Below are 19,238 nucleotides of genomic sequence, written 5' to 3' on the forward strand. Positions count from 1 at the left end.
ACATTGCAAGACTTTAAAGAGGAGCTGTAATTCCTAGTCACACTGTTCCAAAGGATATGTAGTCGCCAAGTCAACATGTTTGGGCAAAATGTCAACCTGGTTCTATTCAACATGTTGGCAATTCTTGTATCTTCAAATGCATGTAATTGAAACATGAATTCCATTTGAAAAGGCATCCAGATGTGACCTTTACTGCCGAGCAGGTTTGTTATTTACCAGCATTGGTGCCCCCAAACTTCTTTGGCGTATCCCAGTTCGTGATCCCTTTATCCTTTCCCCATTACCTGCTCTGCAGTTTCTCTGCAGACTCCCTGCACTCTGGACCCCAATTCAACCATGCCATCATGGGTTGGGGAACTGATTCAGGTCTTGTCCTCAAGATGTTTTTTGCTAGTCGTGCCCTCGTGTCAGTTGGCATCTGGTGTTGTCCAGTTTGTGCTTCCCTCTCTACTTGATGTCCCAGGGATGTATCAACACCCGAGAGGGCAGTGTGCAGCGGGCACCCTCTGTGCAGCGGGTTCCCTAGCCCCTCATCTTAACTTGCTCCGACAAACAAAGTGGATCCCTTCTCTTGTAAAAAGCCATCTTCCTGGTGATATTGGTAAAGATGACGCATACTCACAAGAGAGCACAGGTTCTGGAAGCATGCCAGAGTCTTTGCTTCTACTGTGCAGTACCATTTTCCCAATGATGTCACTTTGAAAATGGCACGGTCCTACTTGCCGGAGAAAGGTAACTATACTTTGGGTACACACCCTGCACCCATTATAAATATGCCTATGTGCCCTCCACTCCAGGATACTGACCCACTCCTCTCAACACTGATCATCTCCTCTTAACATGGCTTCAGGCCTGCCTCAGACCACATCTGGGCCTGCCGTCATTGGTTAAGGCCAGAGCTGAAGCATGGTAATTTGGAATAGAAATCTCCTCACAGCACTGCATCCTCAATGGATCTCTGCTGGCCCAATGCTTCTTCCAGTGGTTCTGATACTCCAGTCCTCTGCCTCTAGTCTAAGGATTCAGCCTTGAGGTTCAAGTTTGACATTCTCCTGCTGTTCATCCATGACATCCAGTCCTTCATCTCCAGAAACTTGCTCATTCTTCAGTACACTTGCTTGTGGCACAGCTCTGCACCTAAGTAAGTTTTCTGCATCGTTGCTCCACTCCTTGGGCCTGCAAGCTGGTGGGCCTACCTGCTCATGTTTTCCTCTAAAAGATGCCAGCCTCACCTGAAGTATGGCCATTTGTAACTCTTGCCTTGGTCTCTGGACCACCTGTCTCATATTAGGTGAACTCCTGCACCACCCAGGGTTGACTGGGTAAGTGGGGATGCTAGGTGGAATTAAAAGCTATTATAAAACTAGTATTTTGGACCCTCATTCGCCAACTCACTAGCTGTTATGCAGGGTTTTCTTTTTACCCCTTTCTCTTCAAGCCCTTTCCATCTCTATAATCCTATTCATCTTTTCTTCCTCTATTCTTCCCCCTGTTCCTTCTGTCTCTCCATCATCCTTATTCTTCCTTCTATTTCTCCATCCCACCCATTTTCCCTTATTATGGGGGAAATAGGACACGTCACTACCTGGACAAGATGCATATTACAGGCAGTGTGGGGACTGCCATTATATGGAAATGAAAAATCCATGTCTTATCCAGAGGGTGGGGTGGGGGCTCCAAGAGTTCTGATGAGGGGTAGGTTATCCTCATTTCTAGAGAGCAACTGCTTGACTAACAGTAGCAGCATTGTGTAGTGGATGTAAATGTTATTATACAATCGTTACTATTCTATGAAACATTAGTGGATACAATTTGTGCCCAAGTCCACAAGCTAAACCTCATAAATCGGAGAAACTACGTGAAGAAATACAGGGCTACATCTGGATAGAATTTAGAGGCTCATAATACACTGGACTGGGTGGAAATAAAATTCAGAGAAAATACTAAAGTCACAGTGTATAAATGCAATCACTTATATCTACATTAATCCCTATATTTGTCTTTCTGTAAATTCATTAATTGTTTTTATATTTTGCTTTATGACATGGTTCTCAGGTTAAACAGTACACGTCCATTTTAATGATGTGCTCATAGGTGTAATTTTCACAATCTCCCTGAAATGGTTTTTCAAAAGTAGGCAAGCATGATGTATTATTACTGAGATATAATGAATAACAAGAAGAGATTATCATACAAGTAATAATCCATACTGGTGCAGATGGTAATTGGTGCTTACTTCCTGAATGCTGACAGGTGGGTTATTTAGAGACCAATTGCTTCCCCATAGGACCCCTTACATGTGCTACTATCACTGGATGATGACATTGAGCAGAGGTGAACATTAATTTCTGGGTGCGGAGGGGTGGAGCGGTAAACAAATTTAGATTTTTGGGTGACCATGGGACTAGCTGGGCTGCTGATCATCATCATGTTGTCATGGTGATGGGACTATTTTAATGTGAAGACTTGAAGCTGTAGCTCCCATAGGCAAACGCAGGGGGGGGGGTTTCCATCTGCTTGGAAACCCCCCTCCCCAGCCCACACCATAACCACAATAGAAATAGTAATGTAATAGAATTTTACTAGTGCTGCATGTTCTTCACAGTATCACAAATGAAATAATTAGCACCACCTGGGGATCTTTTAAGTGTCAGTCAGTAATAAATACACCTGTGTACCAACTAGGAGATCTTGGAAACATGCACTGTTAGAGATGTGCTGCTATAGAGCCCAATATGTACAAATGGAATTGGTATGCCCGACATCAGCAGAGATCCGGGCAGTGGAAGCCCGACAGCACTGGAAATACTGATCGTGGATAGGTAAGTATTGTTTAACCTAACCTAACCCCCCTAACCCTCCTTAGGGGTGCCTAACCCTAACCTCCCCCCCAAGTGCCTAACCCTAATCCCCCCTCTAAGTGCCTAACCCTAACCACCCCTTTCCCCGCTGCCTAAACCTAAGTCCCCCAGGGGGTGCTTAAGCCTAAGTCCCTCCTCCTAGCCTAACCCTAACCCTCCCGGGGGGTGCCTAACCCTAAGTCCCCCGCAGGAGACCTAAAGCTAACCCTCCCCCCCGGCTGTCCGCTCGTGGCGCCCGGCATCACTACGATCGGGATGCCGGGCGCCGGTCTCCCGGCATCAGGGAAATTCCGGGCGTCCACATCTAGACACCTGGCATTTCACCCTTGCCGGGATATGACAGTCGGGAAGCCGGCTGCCGGTATTTAGGCAGTCGGCTTCCCAATTGCGTACCGTACAAATATGTCCAGGGCAGTGCTAGGTTATACTGCTGCTCTCCCAGACTCCCGGTCTCGCTCCCATGCTCTGGAATGGTGCCCACATATGACATAAAAACATGCAGCTCAGGCAAGATTGTCCTACTGCCGCATCTAATGGCTTACTGTGATCGCTGGTCCTGTATATGCTGGAATTATGACACACAATACACTTTGTATGACGCATATGAAAGCTGGATAAGTGGTAATTATGCCCTCTTCATGGACTGGCCACACTCACTCTAAAATCATTCATTTGGAAACCTCCCTCTAGAAATCCTGCATTTGCCACTGGCTCCATCCACCAATTGTTCATCTAGCCCTGACTGTGGTCAGACAGGCTCCTCTGTTCTAAAACCTCTACACTGCCTGAGTTGTAACCTCAATAAGCGAATTCCAGAATGCTTAAAGTTGCAGTTACAAGCAAGCCATCAAAAGTGAGCTGGGTTGCTTTATTGTCAGAGGAGAAAGGGTTAGGCATGGCTCCTAGGTGGTGATGTGATGCATATTGGGGGAAATACATAATACACAAAGTGAAATACATAATACTCAATACAGAAAGTGAAACACTAGTAACCATATAAACAATACTTAGCAAAAATAATGTCATGACCAACACCCCACCCATCTGCCACGCTAAACAAGGGAGTTTTTTCTTTGTAAAGGACAGTCAGACAAGAATTGCACAGTTTTGGCACAGTAAAGGTGTAAATGAAGTTCTCTATGAAATCGTCTTTCCTAAGATGTTATGTGACTGTGTACTCTGCCATTTTGCATGGGCTCAGAATTCTAAACTTCAAGGTAAGGTGCAAAAGGTTTAAACAAGGCAGGACAAGTTGGGGAGGAAGCGGAATGCTGTGTCTTGCACTTCGTTTCTGGCATTCTGTAAGACGAGATTCTATAGCGGTGTAGCAGCCCATAAACTGTTTGAGGCATTGGAAGCAGAGTCATGTGGGCTGATTCATCCTTTATATAGCCATTAAAGCTGTTCACAAAGCTCAGCAACTAGTCACAGGCTAACTTGAACAATCACCTAGCATGATTTTCTAGGTCTGGCCATCATTATTGTAGCAAGAGGGCAGGGGTCAAGGACCAGAGCTGTAACTAGACTGTTTGGTGCCCTGTGCCAGAAAGATCATTGATGTCCCCCCTATTTTTCAAATAGAGATATAACGTATCCAAAAAAAGGGGCATGGCCTCATGGGGAAGGGCCAGGGAAGAGATAGGGGGGGCCAGGAGATGCTGAGATAAAATAAGATGAAGCAACAAGTAAGAATGATAATAAACAGAAATTGACAGTTCCAAACAGTGCTACCTGTCCTGCAGTGGCCTATGCCATGGGCACAGGTAGCACCACCCTAGTTACGGCCCTGTCAAGGACACAAGGGATTGCTGACTGTCATGCATATGTAGTTTGTTCCCGCGGATGAGATCAACACAGACAAGGTACAGTGAGTTTGTCTTAACCTCAATTACAACCCTTGAAATAACTGACTCGGGCCAGAGGTGAGCGGCCCAGTGCTGCGGATAAGACCGATGGGCCTGAGAGTGTCTTTCTGCACTGCTAGCTGTATAATTGCTACATAGGGTCTGTGTGTCACCTTATTCCTGTATACCTGTCTAGCAACCTTTGCACACAGACTATACAATTCACCATTGTTCGTGGTCGTCTTTCATTCAGAATTATATGCAGTCACTTCTCATATTTCTACAACAGCAGCAAAGATGCAGAGAGCCATGAGGATTAATTGGGCAAGTCTGTATTCTGTAGCATTTTCCCCTGTGATAAGATACCATTTCCTGACTTGAATCTCAAGCTGGCTAGTGCCACACAGACAGTTGGCGTTGACCTCCTTAGAATTTCACATTGCAAGACTTTAAAGAGGAGCTGTAATTCCTAGTCACACTGTTCCAAAGGATATGTAATCGCCAAGTCAACATGTTTGGGCAAAATGTCAACCTGGTTCTATTCAACATGTTGGCAATTCTTGTATCTTCAAATGCATGTAATTGAAACATGAATTCCATTTGAAAAAGGGATCCTGATGTGACCTTTACTGCCGAGCAGGTTTGTTATTTACCAGCATTGGTGCCCCAAAAATCCTTTGGCGTATCCCAGTTCGTGATCCCTTTATCCTTTCCCCATTACCTGCTCTGCAGTTTCTCTGCAGACTCCCTGCACTCTGGACCCAAATTCAACCATGACATCATGGGTTGGGGAACTGATTCAGGTCTTGTCCTCAAGATGTTTCTTGCTAGTCGTGCCCTCGTGTCAGTTGGCATCTGGTGTTGTCCAGTTTGTGCTTCCCTCTCTACTTGATGTCCCAGGGATGTATAAACACCTGAGAGGGCAGTGTGCAGCGGGCACCCTCTGTGCAGCGGGTTCCCTAGCCCCTCATCTTAACTTGCTCCGACAAACAAAGTGGATCCCTTCTCTTGTAAAAAGCCATCTTCCTGGTGATATTGGTAAAGATGACGCATACTCACAAGAGAGCACAGGTTCTGGAAGCATGCCAGAGTCTTTGCTTCTACTGTGCAGTACCATTTTCCCAATGATGTCACTTTGAAAATGGCACGGTCCTACTTGCCGGAGAAAGGTAACTATACTTTGGGTACACACCCTGCACCCATTATAAATATGCCTATGTGCCCTCCACTCCAGGATACTGACCCACTCCTCTCAACACTGATCATCTCCTCTTAACATGGCTTCAGGCCTGCCTCAGACCACATCTGGGCCTGCCGTCATTGGTTAAGGCCAGAGCTGAAGCATGGTAATTTGGAATAGAAATCTCCTCACAGCACTGCATCCTCAATGGATCTCTGCTGGCCCAATGCTTCTTCCAGTGGTTCTGATACTCCGGTCCTCTGCCTCTAGTCTAAGGATTCAGCCTTGAGGTTCAAGTTTGACATTCTCCTGCTGTTCATCCATGACATCCAGTCCTTCATCTCCAGAAACTTGCTCATTCTTCAGTACACTTGCTTGTGGCACAGCTCTGCACCTAAGTAAGTTTTCTGCATCGTTGCTCCACTCCTTGGGCCTGAAAGCTGGTGGGCCTACCTGCTCATGTTTTCCTCTAAAAGATGCCAGCCTCACCTGAAGTATGGCCATTTGTAACTCTTGCCTTGGTCTCTGGACCACCTGTCTCATATTAGGTGAACTCCTGCACCACCCAGGGTTGACTGGGTAAGTGGGGATGCTAGGTGGAATTAAAAGCTATTATAAAACTAGTATTTTGGACCCTCATTCGCCAACTCACTAGCTGTTATGCAGGGTTTTCTTTTTACCCCTTTCTCTTCAAGCCCTTTCCATCTCTATAATCCTATTCATCTTTTCTTCCTCTATTCTTCCCCCTGTTCCTTCTGTCTCTCCATCATCCTTATTCTTCCTTCTATTTCTCCATCCCACCCATTTTCCCTTATTATGGGGGAAATAGGACACATGTCACTACCTGGACAAGATGCATATTACAGGCAGTGTGGGGACTGCCATTATATGGAAATGAAAAATCCATGTCTTATCCAGAGGGTAGGGTGGGGGCTCCAAGAGTTCTGATGAGGGGTAGATTATCCTCATTTCTAGAGAGCAACTGCTTGACTAACAGTAGCAGCATTGTGTAGTGGATGCTTGGCACTCTGGTCCTGCCACTGTGATGGAATCATCCTAACATTTACCTATGAGTATCTTTTCCACCATTTGTAGCACTCAAGCCAGATTTAAGCTTCTGGGCTGGCCCAAGGTAACCTGATACTCCTTGGCTGGAGGTTTGTTTCATAGCAGTCTCAAAGTAATGGGACCAGGTAAGCATAGCTATCTTACCGACACATCTACTGTATATTGCATAAATGCACTGAAGCGACTAGCCATACAGTATGAATCACTAAGAACATTTAAGGGAGATGCCAGTCGCATTCTTCACAATCAGAAAAGTCCCAGGCAGGATTAACCTGTAATTAAGTCTTGCAAGTATACTTACCTTGTCATTGTAACTAGAGTTCCTAGACAAGAGTGCAATTACCTTGTGAGGCAGCCTGCCTGTGCTATCCACCCTGGTGTACAAGAGCCCACACACTACTTGTAAGTGTTTCAATATGTGCCCTGCTTTGCACAGATTGTGGCGCAGAGCACCTTCATTATCTCCAGGATCAAGAGGAGACAAAAAAGCCCTGATGGGACATATTAGCCTCACAGAGATGAGAGATGTGTTAAATGCCGGGCAGATGCAGCCTGGTGTGGGTGAGCTGCCAGTGGGTATTCCGGCCCTCCTTCTTAGCGCCTAAACCAGCAAGGGCCATAAAAGGTTAGGACAGACCTTGGAGTAAGGTTGTGGTGCAGAAAGCCAGCTGGCTGCTCTTCTTATGCCGTATAAAAGACTTTATTTCTGCCCTAGGAAACACACGGTAAGAGTAGATTGTCCCTTATTCTCAGACATGGAAAGATTTGCACGGCTGCTTATTCCACCAATGGGAGCACCACGTTGAGCAGCCAATCACAACACAGCCGGCAGTATATATAAGCGACATCAGAAGCTGCAGACAATGTATTAGTGCTTCTTGTTCTTAAATATGGCAGAAACTGCACCAGCCGTCGTTCCTCCATCAGAGGCCGCAGCCAAAAAGAAAAGGCAGCCGAAGAAAGCTGCAGGAGGAGCCAAGAAAAGCAACAAGTCTTCTGGTTCCAGTGTCTCCGAGCTGATCGTAAAAGCCGTGGCCGCCTCCCAAGAGCGCAGTGGGGTTTCTCTTGCCGCCCTGAAGAAGGCTCTGGCTGCCGGAGGCTATGATGTGGAGAAGAATAACAGCCGCGTCAAACTGGGTGTGAAAGCTTTGGTGACCAAAGGAACCCTCACCCAGGTGAAGGGCACCGGCGCTTCCGGCTCCTTCAAGCTCAACAAGAACCAGTTGGAAAGCAAGAAGGCCGCCCAGAAGCCCAAGAAACCTGCGGCAAAGAAAGTGGTTAAATCCCCGAAGAAGCCCAAGAAAGCTCCGAGTGCAGCGAAGAGCCCGAAGAAGGTCAAGAAACCAACAAAAGCGGCTGCTGCCAAAAGCCCAAAGAAGCCTAAAGCCGTGAAGCCTAAGAAGGCAGCGAAGCCCAAAGCTGCCAAGAGTCCAGCCAAGAAAGCCGTGAAGCCCATAGCCGCTAAAAGTCCAGCCAAGAAAGCGGCTAAGCCCAAGAAATCTGCGGCAAAGAAGTAATGGATGAGCCGCGGCAGCCTCGCTTCCTTGTTATCACCACAAAGGCTCTTTTCAGAGCCACCCACCCTGTCTCGGCAGAGCTGAAGGCACCTTTTTGTTTCACATGTTCCGTGTCTAGAGACTATAGACCCCTAAACCTGTAAGCATCCAGGGTTTAATCATTTACTTTCTCAAACTTGGGGTATACGACACGTGATCATGCTGCCCGTTCCGATCCATGTCGTCTGTAAATCATGAGCCCCGCTCAATTTCTGTAGCCTCTTCCTGCTGAGGATGCCTGGCAAAAACTCTGGGATCACCAACACCTTCCCCATCCACTACAGGTGCTGGTACAGCAAATGTACAGTAAGGCAGGCTCTAACCAGGTGTATCTAAAATGGTCACCCGGCAGTTTAGAAATCTCCGCAGAGACTGCAGATGATCAGAGGCAAGAACGAATTCGAACTGTGTCATATTATAAATATAAGCGTTCTGGAGAGAACGTTGGGGTCACGGGCAGGACACGCCAGTACATAAAGAAAGTAATGACATTTATTGTGTAATAGGGACACACACATCAGTATTCACATAAACGGTCTTAGTCCAGACAGTGTATTAAGGATGAGTTCATGTAGAAAACATTAATACATTGCATCAGGTGGAGTCGGGGTTACATGAAAGGATTCGCTGATTAATAGATCGCAAGTATCGAATAGCGTTGGTCTATTTATTAAACATATAATATACCACAAGTAAAAAATAAAACTTTGGAAAATTTACATTAGCCACGCATACATAATAAATATAAAAATCCTCCCATATATACAGTCTATCTAGAGATCTTATTGCATCAGGTGCCTGATATCTAGTATTCATAATAAAAAATGTATAAAGCTCCAATATCAGATAATATTCACTGGATCCTTATGAATAGAGCACTATGTACCCAAATACTTGTTTATATGTCTCCTTAATCCAGGCAGTATTGCACCGATTTTCACTAGAGAAAGTGCCAATAGTTTTATGTCTTGCAATGAATTTGAAATGTAACAGTGTTGCCAAACCAGTTCAATGTAGCAACATATAAGTAGTTGTAGTGCTTTATAATTTGTTTCTACAGCCGCCTGTACATCAAATACTGCAGTTCTAAAAATAATGTGGATTTGTATTTGAGATACCAGCAGTGAATCTGAGGGAATTAAAGTGTTTCTGTTGGTCTTTCGTGCTATAGTAAAAAGTGATATTTCAAAATGAGAAAGGGACACACCAGTGCATAATGAAAGTAATGAAAGACATATTTATTAGCTAATAAGGGGTACATATAGACAAGACACCAAACAGTCTTAAGTCCATACATGTACAGTATGAAGGACGAGAAACATCAATAATTGCATCAGATGGAGTAGGACGAAAACTGATATTGTCCCAATATTATCGGTGTCACAAGGAGCAGAATGTGACGCTTACAAGGACTCCTCCCCCATAGCTCTGAGGTTTCCTATCAGGTCCGCAGCACTGTATAAGAGGAGGACTTCGCCGCAACAGTAGAGTCAGAGAGTGAGAACATTTTGTTTCGTTGTGGTTTGTGAGAGTAGTGTCCCGGAGAAACATGTCTGGTAGAGGCAAAGGCGGAAAAGGACTCGGAAAAGGAGGCGCCAGGCGGCACAGGAAAGTGCTGCGGGATAACATCCAGGGTATTACTAAGCCCGCCATCCGTCGTTTGGCCCGGAGAGGCGGTGTGAAGCGCATTTCTGGCCTCATCTATGAGGAGACCCGTGGGGTGCTGAAGGTTTTCCTGGAGAATGTGATCCGGGATGCCGTTACTTAACACCGAGCACGCCAAGAGGAAAACGGTCACCGCTATGGATGTGGTCTATGCTCTGAAGCGCCAGGGCCGCACTCTCTATGGATTTGGGGGTTGAACACTGATGCGCATCCTATCCCCCACACAAAGGTCCTTTTAAGGGCCACCCATCTCTTCTATTAGAGAGCTAAAATAATGTACTAGCATTTCACTACAGTGCTTGACAGCTTTCCGACTATAACTCTAGGGAGAGGACTGACGTGGTTCTAATTTATATACTTCATAAGATTTTGTTCCAATGTATAATGCGCGTAAGTACTAGTGGTTGCTCATTCTAGTCTGATCTCTCCAGATCGATATCTGACACAAAGTTACCAAATCTAAACGGTAAACTGGCTAATAGAGGTTAGTGAATGTTTTGTTTTATACACTTTAGTGCTGGGTGAGCAGCTTCTCACGTTCTAATACTAGAAATAGTTTAGTCATTTTGTTTCTAAAATGCCTCAAACCTCGTGTTGGTGACTGGTACTGTAGAGTCTGATGGATACAAGTAATTATCCTTTTTTTTTTTTTTTTGTATAATCGAAGATAAACGGCTAAGGAGATGTATAAAGAGTTAACTGTAAGAATTCCATGTTCTGTTTAAAGGCACTGCAACCCTTTTGTCTGCCCGAAGAAGTGTATCTGCTCTAATATGTGAACGTGGGAAAAGAATAGTTCATTAGATCACCGAGACTACGACTAATAAAGCTGCATATTGACCCAGTAAAATAGTATTGTCAACGTGCAATCCATGATCATAGCAAGTGACCATCATGACATTATACCAATACACGAGAGAAATCTGCTGAAAAACATGAATCTTTTATAGCTGCATACTTGGAAGCTGTACATGAAATGGACAAAGTCGTGTATGCTGGCTGCAGGTGATTCCCGTGGTTAAAGTTTAAGCAACATTGTAGCAATCGCTGACGGCTTGTTACATGTGATAAGCTACAATGTAGGCTAGTTTCACCAAACACTACACAAAGGAATAGTCGTCTGAAAACCTCAGTACTTGCAATGATGGCCGCCTCATAAATGCATCAGAAAATGTTATTCAACATTATGGGCCTGATTCATAGCTTGACGCTATGTCATCAGTGACAGCGTCTATTTGGTTACGTTAGACCATGGGCTTATTACTGAGACGGCACAAAGCCTTTGTGTCTGTGTACAAAGTCAAACCATTGGACATTGCATCAGTTCTATGAAGGTGCAGCATGTCTGTTAGAGCATGGCTTGCTAATGTGGTTAAATTACATATAAATATATCAACCTCTTCTACGATTGATGAAAAGGAATCAACACCTTTCCGCCCAGATAATTTATTCCTTGAAACTGACAGAGGCGGCTGCAACGATATTAACGGCGGGTTTTAAAAAAAAAAAAAAACAATTAAAATCATACGGTTACTGAACACCAATCGGTGGAGGGGGCTTGCTTACATCTTCCAATCAGCGATCATCACTACGTAAAAATAGGATTGTTAGTTGACAGATTTCTCATTCTTTTTGAGTTTGTAGTTTTTTTTGTTGGAAGCATGGCCAGGACCAAGCAAACAGCTCGGAAGTCCACCGGCGGGAAAGCTCCCCGCAAACAGCTGGCAACGAAAGCCGCCCGAAAGAGCGCTCCAGCTACCGGTGGCGTGAAGAAGCCTCACCGTTACCGTCCGGGAACTGTTGCTCTCCGAGAGATCCACCGCTACCAGAAATCCACCGAGCTGCTGATCCGTAAGCTGCCCTTCCAGCGTCTGGTGAGGGAGATCGCCCAGGACTTCAAGACCGACCTGCGCTTCCAGAGCTCTGCCGTCATGGCCCTACAAGAGGCCAGCGAGGCTTATCTGGTGGGGCTCTTCGAGGACACTAACCTGTGTGCCATCCATGCCAAGAGGGTGACCATCATGCCTAAAGACATCCAGCTGGCCCGCAGGATTCGAGGGGAGAGGGCATAGATGATACTCGGCACTAGTAAACACGCAACACAAAGGCTCTTTTCAGAGCCACCAAATCTTTCGAAACGAGCTGAAGCATAAACTGCATGATAAGGTTGGTGCGATAGGCTGCTGATAAATCCTTAGCTCAGCGGGACAGATAGGAGACGAGGACCCTTTATTGGATCTGACTGTGTACTGTCATGATATTTTGGGTCACGTCAGTGAATAATTTCATCCACTTACACATACGGTCAAACTACAATGTAACTGATTATTTCCCTCGCCAAGGCTAGCTATTCTTTTTCTACAGTGAAAACTGCACTATTTCAGCCAAATCAGTGATTGTGGCTAAATCGTCACTTTGTCCACCACATCTTTTCATCCTACATATAGAATTTTACCCGACGAACATAGTAGGCTCTCTGCACTACTCTCCTACTAACTCCAAGAACTGATACGGGCGGTGTCTGACCAGAGACACCTGGGCTCCACTCTCCTGACGTTTCACACAGTAACAGGATTCTAGGTGTAAGCGTCTCACACTGGTAAGTTACTTATGCGTGTTGCCCAACCAGTCCCCTAGTTCCCCTAATCAAATTGATATAAAATGATTGTGTAGTTTGGCAATTCCCCTAAAATCTTTCTTGGGAGGTGAAGGCTTCTATGCAAGCATAGAGCAACATCTCACAGTACCGTGCACAGATCGTTTTGTAGACACACTGCCACTCTAATCCAGTCTCAATGCTGCTTGTGTATGGAAGTTATAAACCGTAGTACTAATAAAGCAAAGCAGCAACTAAAGCGCAGTTCTCTCAGCTCTCCTGGGAAGACGTGGTTGGCTCTGAAAAGAGCCTTTGTTGTGTTTTAGGGACATCGGTTCTGTGGTGGAAGTTACCCGCATCACATTACTTGCCCTTAGCTGCCTTGTGACTCTCAGTTTTCTTGGGCAGCAGCACGGCCTGGATGTTGGGCAGGACTCCTCCCTGGGCGATGGTCACCCCACCCAGCAGCTTGTTTAACTCCTCATCGTTGCGCACGGCGAGCTGCAGGTGGCGGGGGATGATGCGGGTCTTCTTGTTGTCACGGGCGGCGTTCCCTGCAAGCTCCAGGATCTCAGCCGTCAGGTATTCGAGTACTGCAGCCAAATACACCGGGGCCCCGGCACCAACACGCTCAGCATAGTTTCCCTTTCTCAGTAGACGGTGAACGCGACCAACCGGGAACTGGAGACCGGCCCGAGATGAACGAGTCTTAGCCTTAGCCCGGGTCTTGCCGCCTTGTTTTCCTCTTCCAGACATGATGAGGTACTAGCGTAAACAAAACTCTCGTTTAAACTGCGCAATAAATGTGTTTCTATTATAATCCAGCCCTACTCCCTATATACACACACACGAAGGTATCCAAAGTTTTGCTCTGTGATTGGTCCTCTTTTCACAGTGCAAAATGCAGCTCAAGCTCATGCACAAACCAATCAGCATGTAGAGGGTGGAGTTATGATGTAGCTGCAAATAAACGTTTACCCAATAGTGCAGCCAGAAGACTGAAGCCTCATTTGCATGGGGTGCCTATAAATAGAGCAGATCTGGCCTCGATTAGCAGCACATTTTTTCTATTGTTCCTGTAGAAATTGGTTTAGTTAATTAATAATGCCTGATCCCCCGAAGTCTGCTCCGGCGGCCAAGAAAGGCTCTAAGAAAGCGGTGACCAAGACCCAGAAGAAAGACGGGAAGAAGCGTAGGAAGACCAGGAAGGAGAGTTACGCTATTTACGTTTACAAGGTGCTGAAACAGGTGCACCCTGATACCGGCATCTCCTCCAAGGCTATGGGCATCATGAACTCCTTTGTGAATGATATTTTTGAGCGCATTGCAGGGGAATCTTCCCGCCTGGCTCATTACAACAAGCGCTCCACCATCACCTCCCGGGAGATCCAGACCGCTGTACGCCTGCTGTTACCGGGTGAGCTGGCCAAGCACGCAGTGTCCGAGGGCACCAAGGCCGTCACCAAATACACCAGCGCCAAGTGAACACACCAATCCCACATGAACACAAAGGCTCTTCTAAGAGCCACCCATCTCCTTCCTAAACGGGCTGTAACAATCGCAGTTTGTGCTGTCTCCACTCCTTACACATGGCTGAATGGCAGTAACCGAGGTTATATAGACTGATTTTCTTCTGACCGTATACACACACCCTCCAGCTTTAAATTTAATGTACATGAAAATTAACACTCGCTTTGTTTGAAAAAAAATAATTACAATTGATCTCTGAAAGAATACAAACATGTAATTACAACCCTTGATTGATTAAAATCTGGATAAGAGAATAACAGCACATTATCCACATCATACTGTATACTGGAAATAACTATATTGGTATAGATTTATAATGATAATTTAATCTTGAATCCTGTTTTCACTGGCAGCGGAATTGTTAGGAATTGTTAGGATCGGTGTGGTTGGCCTGCTGCTGATTTTCAAGGACTTAGAAAAAGTTAAATATTTCTGAATTTGAAATAGTATTCATAGTAAAAAGAACTTGCAACAGTATCCATTACAAACAGTCTCAGGCAGCTGAGATGATAGAATTAAAGTTACGCTGTGGCTGATTTTCAGAGACTGCAATTTAATGGTGATAAGTAGCCTCACAGAGAACTATGTCCTGTCTTTAGAAAAGAAAGGGAGTAATGCAGAAGGCTCCTCCTCTCAAATATGTCTTCCATCAGGTCCGCATTCATCTTAATACATGGCAGCTGGTACACGTGCTGCTTATTCTAGCTTGGTGCTGATCTGTAGCAGTTTGCAAGATGTCACGGAAAGGCAAAGGTGATAAGGGACTCGGGAAAGGTGGAGCCTAGCGTCATAGGAAGGTGCTGCGGGATAACATCCAGGGTATCACAAAGCCCGCCATCCGACGTCTAGGCCGGAGAGGAGGCGTGAAGCGCAGTTCTGGCCTCATCTATGAGGAGACCCGCGGGGTGTTGAAAGTATTTCTGGAGAATGTGATCCGGACGCCGTCACTTACACCGAGCACGCCAAGGGGAAGACTGTGACCGGTATGGATGTGGTCTATGCTCTCAAGCGCCAGGGCCGCACTCTGTAAGGCTTTGGAGGTTAAATAGCTCCAGATGATCTCGTTTTCAAAAACCCTTACTAAGGCCATTTTAAGGGCCACCTACAATAATCCAAATGAGCTTGATGAACATGTAGATTTTCATTTTTGCGAGCAGGTCCTCCCTACCTATATATCTGTCTGTTATTACCCAGTTTTGTTCTATTAATGTTTACAATTGTAAAGCGCAACGGAATATGCTGCGCTATATAAGAAACTGTTAATAAATAATAATAATTTTTTTTTAGACTGTATGCATTGTCAACGCTGGAGTCATACTGAACAGCCTAAAATTTATTTTGTTGTAAATAAGAATACGGTTGATCAGTGGCGTAACTAGGGTATTTGGAGCCCCGGGCAAATTTGAAAAGGGAGCCCCCCCACCCCCGATGTGCAGAGGCAGGAAAAAAATGGGCGTGGTCACTTAAAAATGGGGCGTGTCAACATGACACACCCCTTTATTTTCACGCTGAACATTCCTATCCATATGCACCTTAACCCCAGTAGTACCCCTTATACAGTACCCCCAGTATGCAGTTGTGGTCCTTGTTGTGCAGGCCCATAGTAGTGCCCCTTATACAGTATCCCCAGTAGTTGTCCCCCTTATACAGCCCCCAATTATTTCCCCTTAGTCAGTACCCTCAGTAGTGGCCCCCCCAACTGCAGTGCCCCATGTAGTGTTCCCTCTTATGCAGTGCCCCCAGTATCAGTCCCCACAATGCATTGCGCCATGTAACGGTATCCCCTTATGCAGTGCCCTTTATATAGTGCCCCCAGTAGTAGTCCCCCCCCCTTCCTATTATTGCCCCCAGTAGTGGTCCCCCCAGTGCAGTGCCTCTAGTAGTAGGCCCCTTTTATAATGCCCCCAGTGGTAGTTACCCCCCCAAGTAGTAGTCCCCAGTAGAGGTTCCCCCTCCCGATTAAGTGCCCCCAGTAGTAGCCCCCCCCAGTAGAGGTTCTCCCATTAATGGTGCCCCCAGTAGTAGCTACCCCTCCCAGTTGTGCCCCCACCCCCAGTAGAGGTTCCCCCAGGTGTAGCCACCCCCCTCCCCCTTTGTGCCCCCAGTAGTGCAGACAGGTTTAAAAAAAAAAATATATATATAAAAATATACTTACCTGAATCCACACTGCTGCTGCTCCATCCGCGACACCGCTCCTGCCGCCGCCCGCCAGTCCTCCCAGGCTGGCGCGCTCAGCATTATGGGAGAGACGTCATGATGTCATGACGTCTGTCCCATTACCCACTGCAGGAGCCGGATGGAAGCCCGGCTCTTGCAGTGGGTGCTGCAGCAGTCAATGAGAGTCTATCTGACTCTCATTGGCTGCTGTTTAACACATGCATCACCGCCAGCGCTGGCGGCGATGCGTGTGTTAAGCACAGCCTGAGCCCGCCACCTAGCGCTATTGGGCAAGCACTCAGGGGGAGGGAACGGGCTCAGCTGTGCAGCACAGGACCGGCGCTGGAAGCCTAGCACCGGTCCTGTCAAAATGTGTAGCGCTGGCTGCACTCACTGCGGTCAGCGCTACACTGGTGGCTAACTAGGGCCCCCCTAGTTACACCACTGCGGTTGATTTTCAGCTATCGTGCAGTTTGTTCATCATTAATGATTACTGCAAAGGTAATTATATTTATATGGCGCCACAAGTGTTCCGCAGAACCTTTTAAAGTGCATAAACAAGTGAACAAGAAATCAGTGACTTGCAGGACAAGGACATGGGGTTTATATACACATTGCTGTATAAGCGATCGTAACACTCTTAGCAGCTGGGCGCCAGTGACGTACTGTTAGGTGGTGCCTAACCCTACTGGTGGCCGCTATCCCGGATGCCGAAATCCCGACACTAAAAGCCCGACATGGGACTAAAGATAGGTGTTGAAATCCCAACACCTATCATTAGCTATAGGGCTAAAGGTAAGTTCTGGCTACAGTAGTTCCTTAGTGAGACTGCATGGTGTGTGCATGTGTGCTGAGACTGCATGGTGTGTTCTAAGAACTCATGGTGTGTGCTGGGACTACAAGATATGTGTATACATATGTGCTGAGGCTGTGTGCTTGCAGAGACTACATGTGTGTGTGTGCCGTGACAGCACTCAGGGCCTGATACAGACCCGGTCGCTATGAGCGTACGCTCGCTCGATGTGTATGCAAATATTTGAAAGTGATGCGGCGGGGAGCGACCGCTCGCCAAGGCATAAGCACGCCCATCTTACATGTACGAGCGTTCGCTTTGTGCATGCAGACTCCCCTTAGCGAATGCAGAGACGCCCACTGCCCCACGTCATCTCCTGGAAGTTTGTGAAAACATTGGTACATGGACCACTATCGGATGTGAACGCAGTGCTTGTGGCAGCTTTTTTCTACCGCAAGTATTGCGAGGAAAACAGAGTAAAAAAATGGCTGGTGACGTGTACTATGCCGCTGCCTGTTTATTATGCACGCCTCTAAAATGGCGTTGAAACACTCAAGGCACGCCTGCTTTCTCATCTCCAACCCCCTGTTTTTACTGGACTGCCCCCGTCACCACCCACAAACCTCTCCTGTCACTCACTCTGCTGGGCTGGCTGTGCTGGGCGAGCGAGGTATCTGCGAACGCACTGTGTAGTTTGTGCACATGCACTGTGATGCATACGCATGCGCAGATTAGCAACCATCGGGAATAGCGAGCGCACTGCAGTTAGCGTCCGGGTCTGAATCAGGCCCTCAGTCCATAAACTGTCTCATCTGACTGGAGCAGTCATTCCATGTACACAGCAAACCCAGCATAATAGATATTGGAAAAGTTATAATAATAAAAATATCCCATATACATCCATTTATAGAATTGTATATATTATAACACAAACTTTCTGCTGTTTGACTTTATTATAAAGAGGAAGAGCCATCACCATTCATATACCCTATCCCCTATTACCTTGATTCTTAGATTGTAGAATGGGGAGGGTGCTGTGTCGTTCTGGGGTTATCAGATTTCTGTACAGTAATGTGTTGTGTGGTGTTTACCTGTACATTGTACTTGTGTAAGTGCAGGCATGGGTTACCTGAGTTCCTATCTGCATGGGCTTACCTGTGCTCATTGGATGGGCATGGGCTTATTTGTGCCCCTTTTTGTACGGACATGGGCTTACCTGTGCCCCTGTCTATGCTGGCATGTGGTCACCTGTGTGTGCACCTGTCTGCGTGGGCATATGCTTACCTGTCTGTGCCCTTGTCTGTACGGGCATGGACGTACCTATGCCACTATCTGTGAGGGTATGGGCTTACCTATGTCCCTGTCAGTGCAGGCATGTGGTACTTGTGTGTGCACCAGTCTGTGGCTATTTTGTTAACCCTTTTGGTGCATACACACGTAACGATTTTGTTAATGAACGATTTTCGTTCAGTTTTTCCCTTGAAAACGATTTTTTGAATGATGAACGAAAAATGTTCCTTCCCTTAATGAAAATCGTTATGTTGGACAGTCTGAAATGGACGATGAACTACAAACTACAGTACAAACGGGAGCGCGCTTGAACGATTATCGTTCATCATTGTAACTCAGAAAGTGAACGATTTTTTGAACTACTGCGACGTCGTTATCATTAAATCGTTCAAAAAATCGTTACGTGTGTATGCACCTTTTGGGGACATATTGGCAGATTTAGCGTAGAGATTCCAGTAACACTGGGCCTGATTCAAACCCGGTCGCAAGTGCTGTGCTCTCGCAACCGGGTCGATGGTGGGCCAGTGCGCATGCGCACGACGGAGCCGGCTCCGTCGTGCGCATGTGCGAGACCCGGATAGCGACGGGCACTCCGTCGCTCCGGGTCTCGCAACAAAGGGAATGAGCTGTCGATGTTGAGTGACACCTCGCCCCCTTTGGTGGGCAGGCCGGGGGAGTGGCTGCCCAAACTGAGGCGT

The 19,238-nt window shown here is 46.4% G+C and overlaps 4 protein-coding genes and 1 pseudogene across 4 annotated transcripts; 4 read left to right on the forward strand and 1 right to left on the reverse strand.

Annotated features, from left to right (window-relative positions):
* The first annotated feature begins 7,835 nt into the window (after positions 1-7,835).
* LOC148515177 (uncharacterized) lies at positions 7,836-8,534 on the forward strand. The gene has a single exon (XM_088480487.1). The coding sequence runs from the start codon at positions 7,844-7,846 to the stop codon at positions 8,468-8,470; it is 627 nt and encodes a 208-aa protein (XP_088336613.1). The 5' UTR covers positions 7,836-7,843; the 3' UTR covers positions 8,471-8,534.
* Positions 8,535-10,014: 1,480 nt separating this feature from the next.
* LOC148515178 (histone H4-like) lies at positions 10,015-10,390 on the forward strand (annotated as a pseudogene).
* Positions 10,391-11,835: 1,445 nt separating this feature from the next.
* On the forward strand, positions 11,836-12,277 carry LOC148515179 (histone H3-like). The gene has a single exon (XM_088480414.1). It carries the CDS (start codon positions 11,836-11,838, stop codon positions 12,244-12,246), a length of 411 nt encoding a protein of 136 aa, XP_088336540.1. The 3' UTR covers positions 12,247-12,277.
* A 589-nt stretch (positions 12,278-12,866) lies between these two features.
* Positions 12,867-13,561, reverse strand: LOC148515180 (histone H2A type 1-like). The gene has a single exon (XM_088480488.1). The coding sequence runs from the start codon at positions 13,524-13,526 to the stop codon at positions 13,134-13,136; it is 393 nt and encodes a 130-aa protein (XP_088336614.1). The 5' UTR covers positions 13,527-13,561; the 3' UTR covers positions 12,867-13,133.
* A 286-nt stretch (positions 13,562-13,847) lies between these two features.
* LOC148515181 (histone H2B 1.1-like) lies at positions 13,848-14,299 on the forward strand. Its single transcript, XM_088480489.1, has one exon. The coding sequence runs from the start codon at positions 13,875-13,877 to the stop codon at positions 14,253-14,255; it is 381 nt and encodes a 126-aa protein (XP_088336615.1). The 5' UTR covers positions 13,848-13,874; the 3' UTR covers positions 14,256-14,299.
* The last annotated feature ends 4,939 nt before the right edge of the window (positions 14,300-19,238 follow it).

This window comes from Taudactylus pleione, unplaced genomic scaffold, assembly GCF_031769625.1.
Source record: "Taudactylus pleione unplaced genomic scaffold, aTauple2 ptg000253l, whole genome shotgun sequence".
Classification (NCBI taxonomy): Eukaryota; Metazoa; Chordata; class Amphibia; order Anura; family Myobatrachidae; genus Taudactylus; species Taudactylus pleione.

Bases quoted from the DNA above. Each gene is read 5' to 3' on its own strand.
- LOC148515177 (XM_088480487.1), top strand. From the start codon at position 7,844: ATGGCAGAAACTGCACCAGCCGTCGTTCCTCCATCAGAGGCCGCAGCC.
- LOC148515179 (XM_088480414.1), top strand. From the start codon at position 11,836: ATGGCCAGGACCAAGCAAACAGCTCGGAAGTCCACCGGCGGGAAAGCT.
- LOC148515180 (XM_088480488.1), bottom strand. From the start codon at position 13,526: ATGTCTGGAAGAGGAAAACAAGGCGGCAAGACCCGGGCTAAGGCTAAG.
- LOC148515181 (XM_088480489.1), top strand. From the start codon at position 13,875: ATGCCTGATCCCCCGAAGTCTGCTCCGGCGGCCAAGAAAGGCTCTAAG.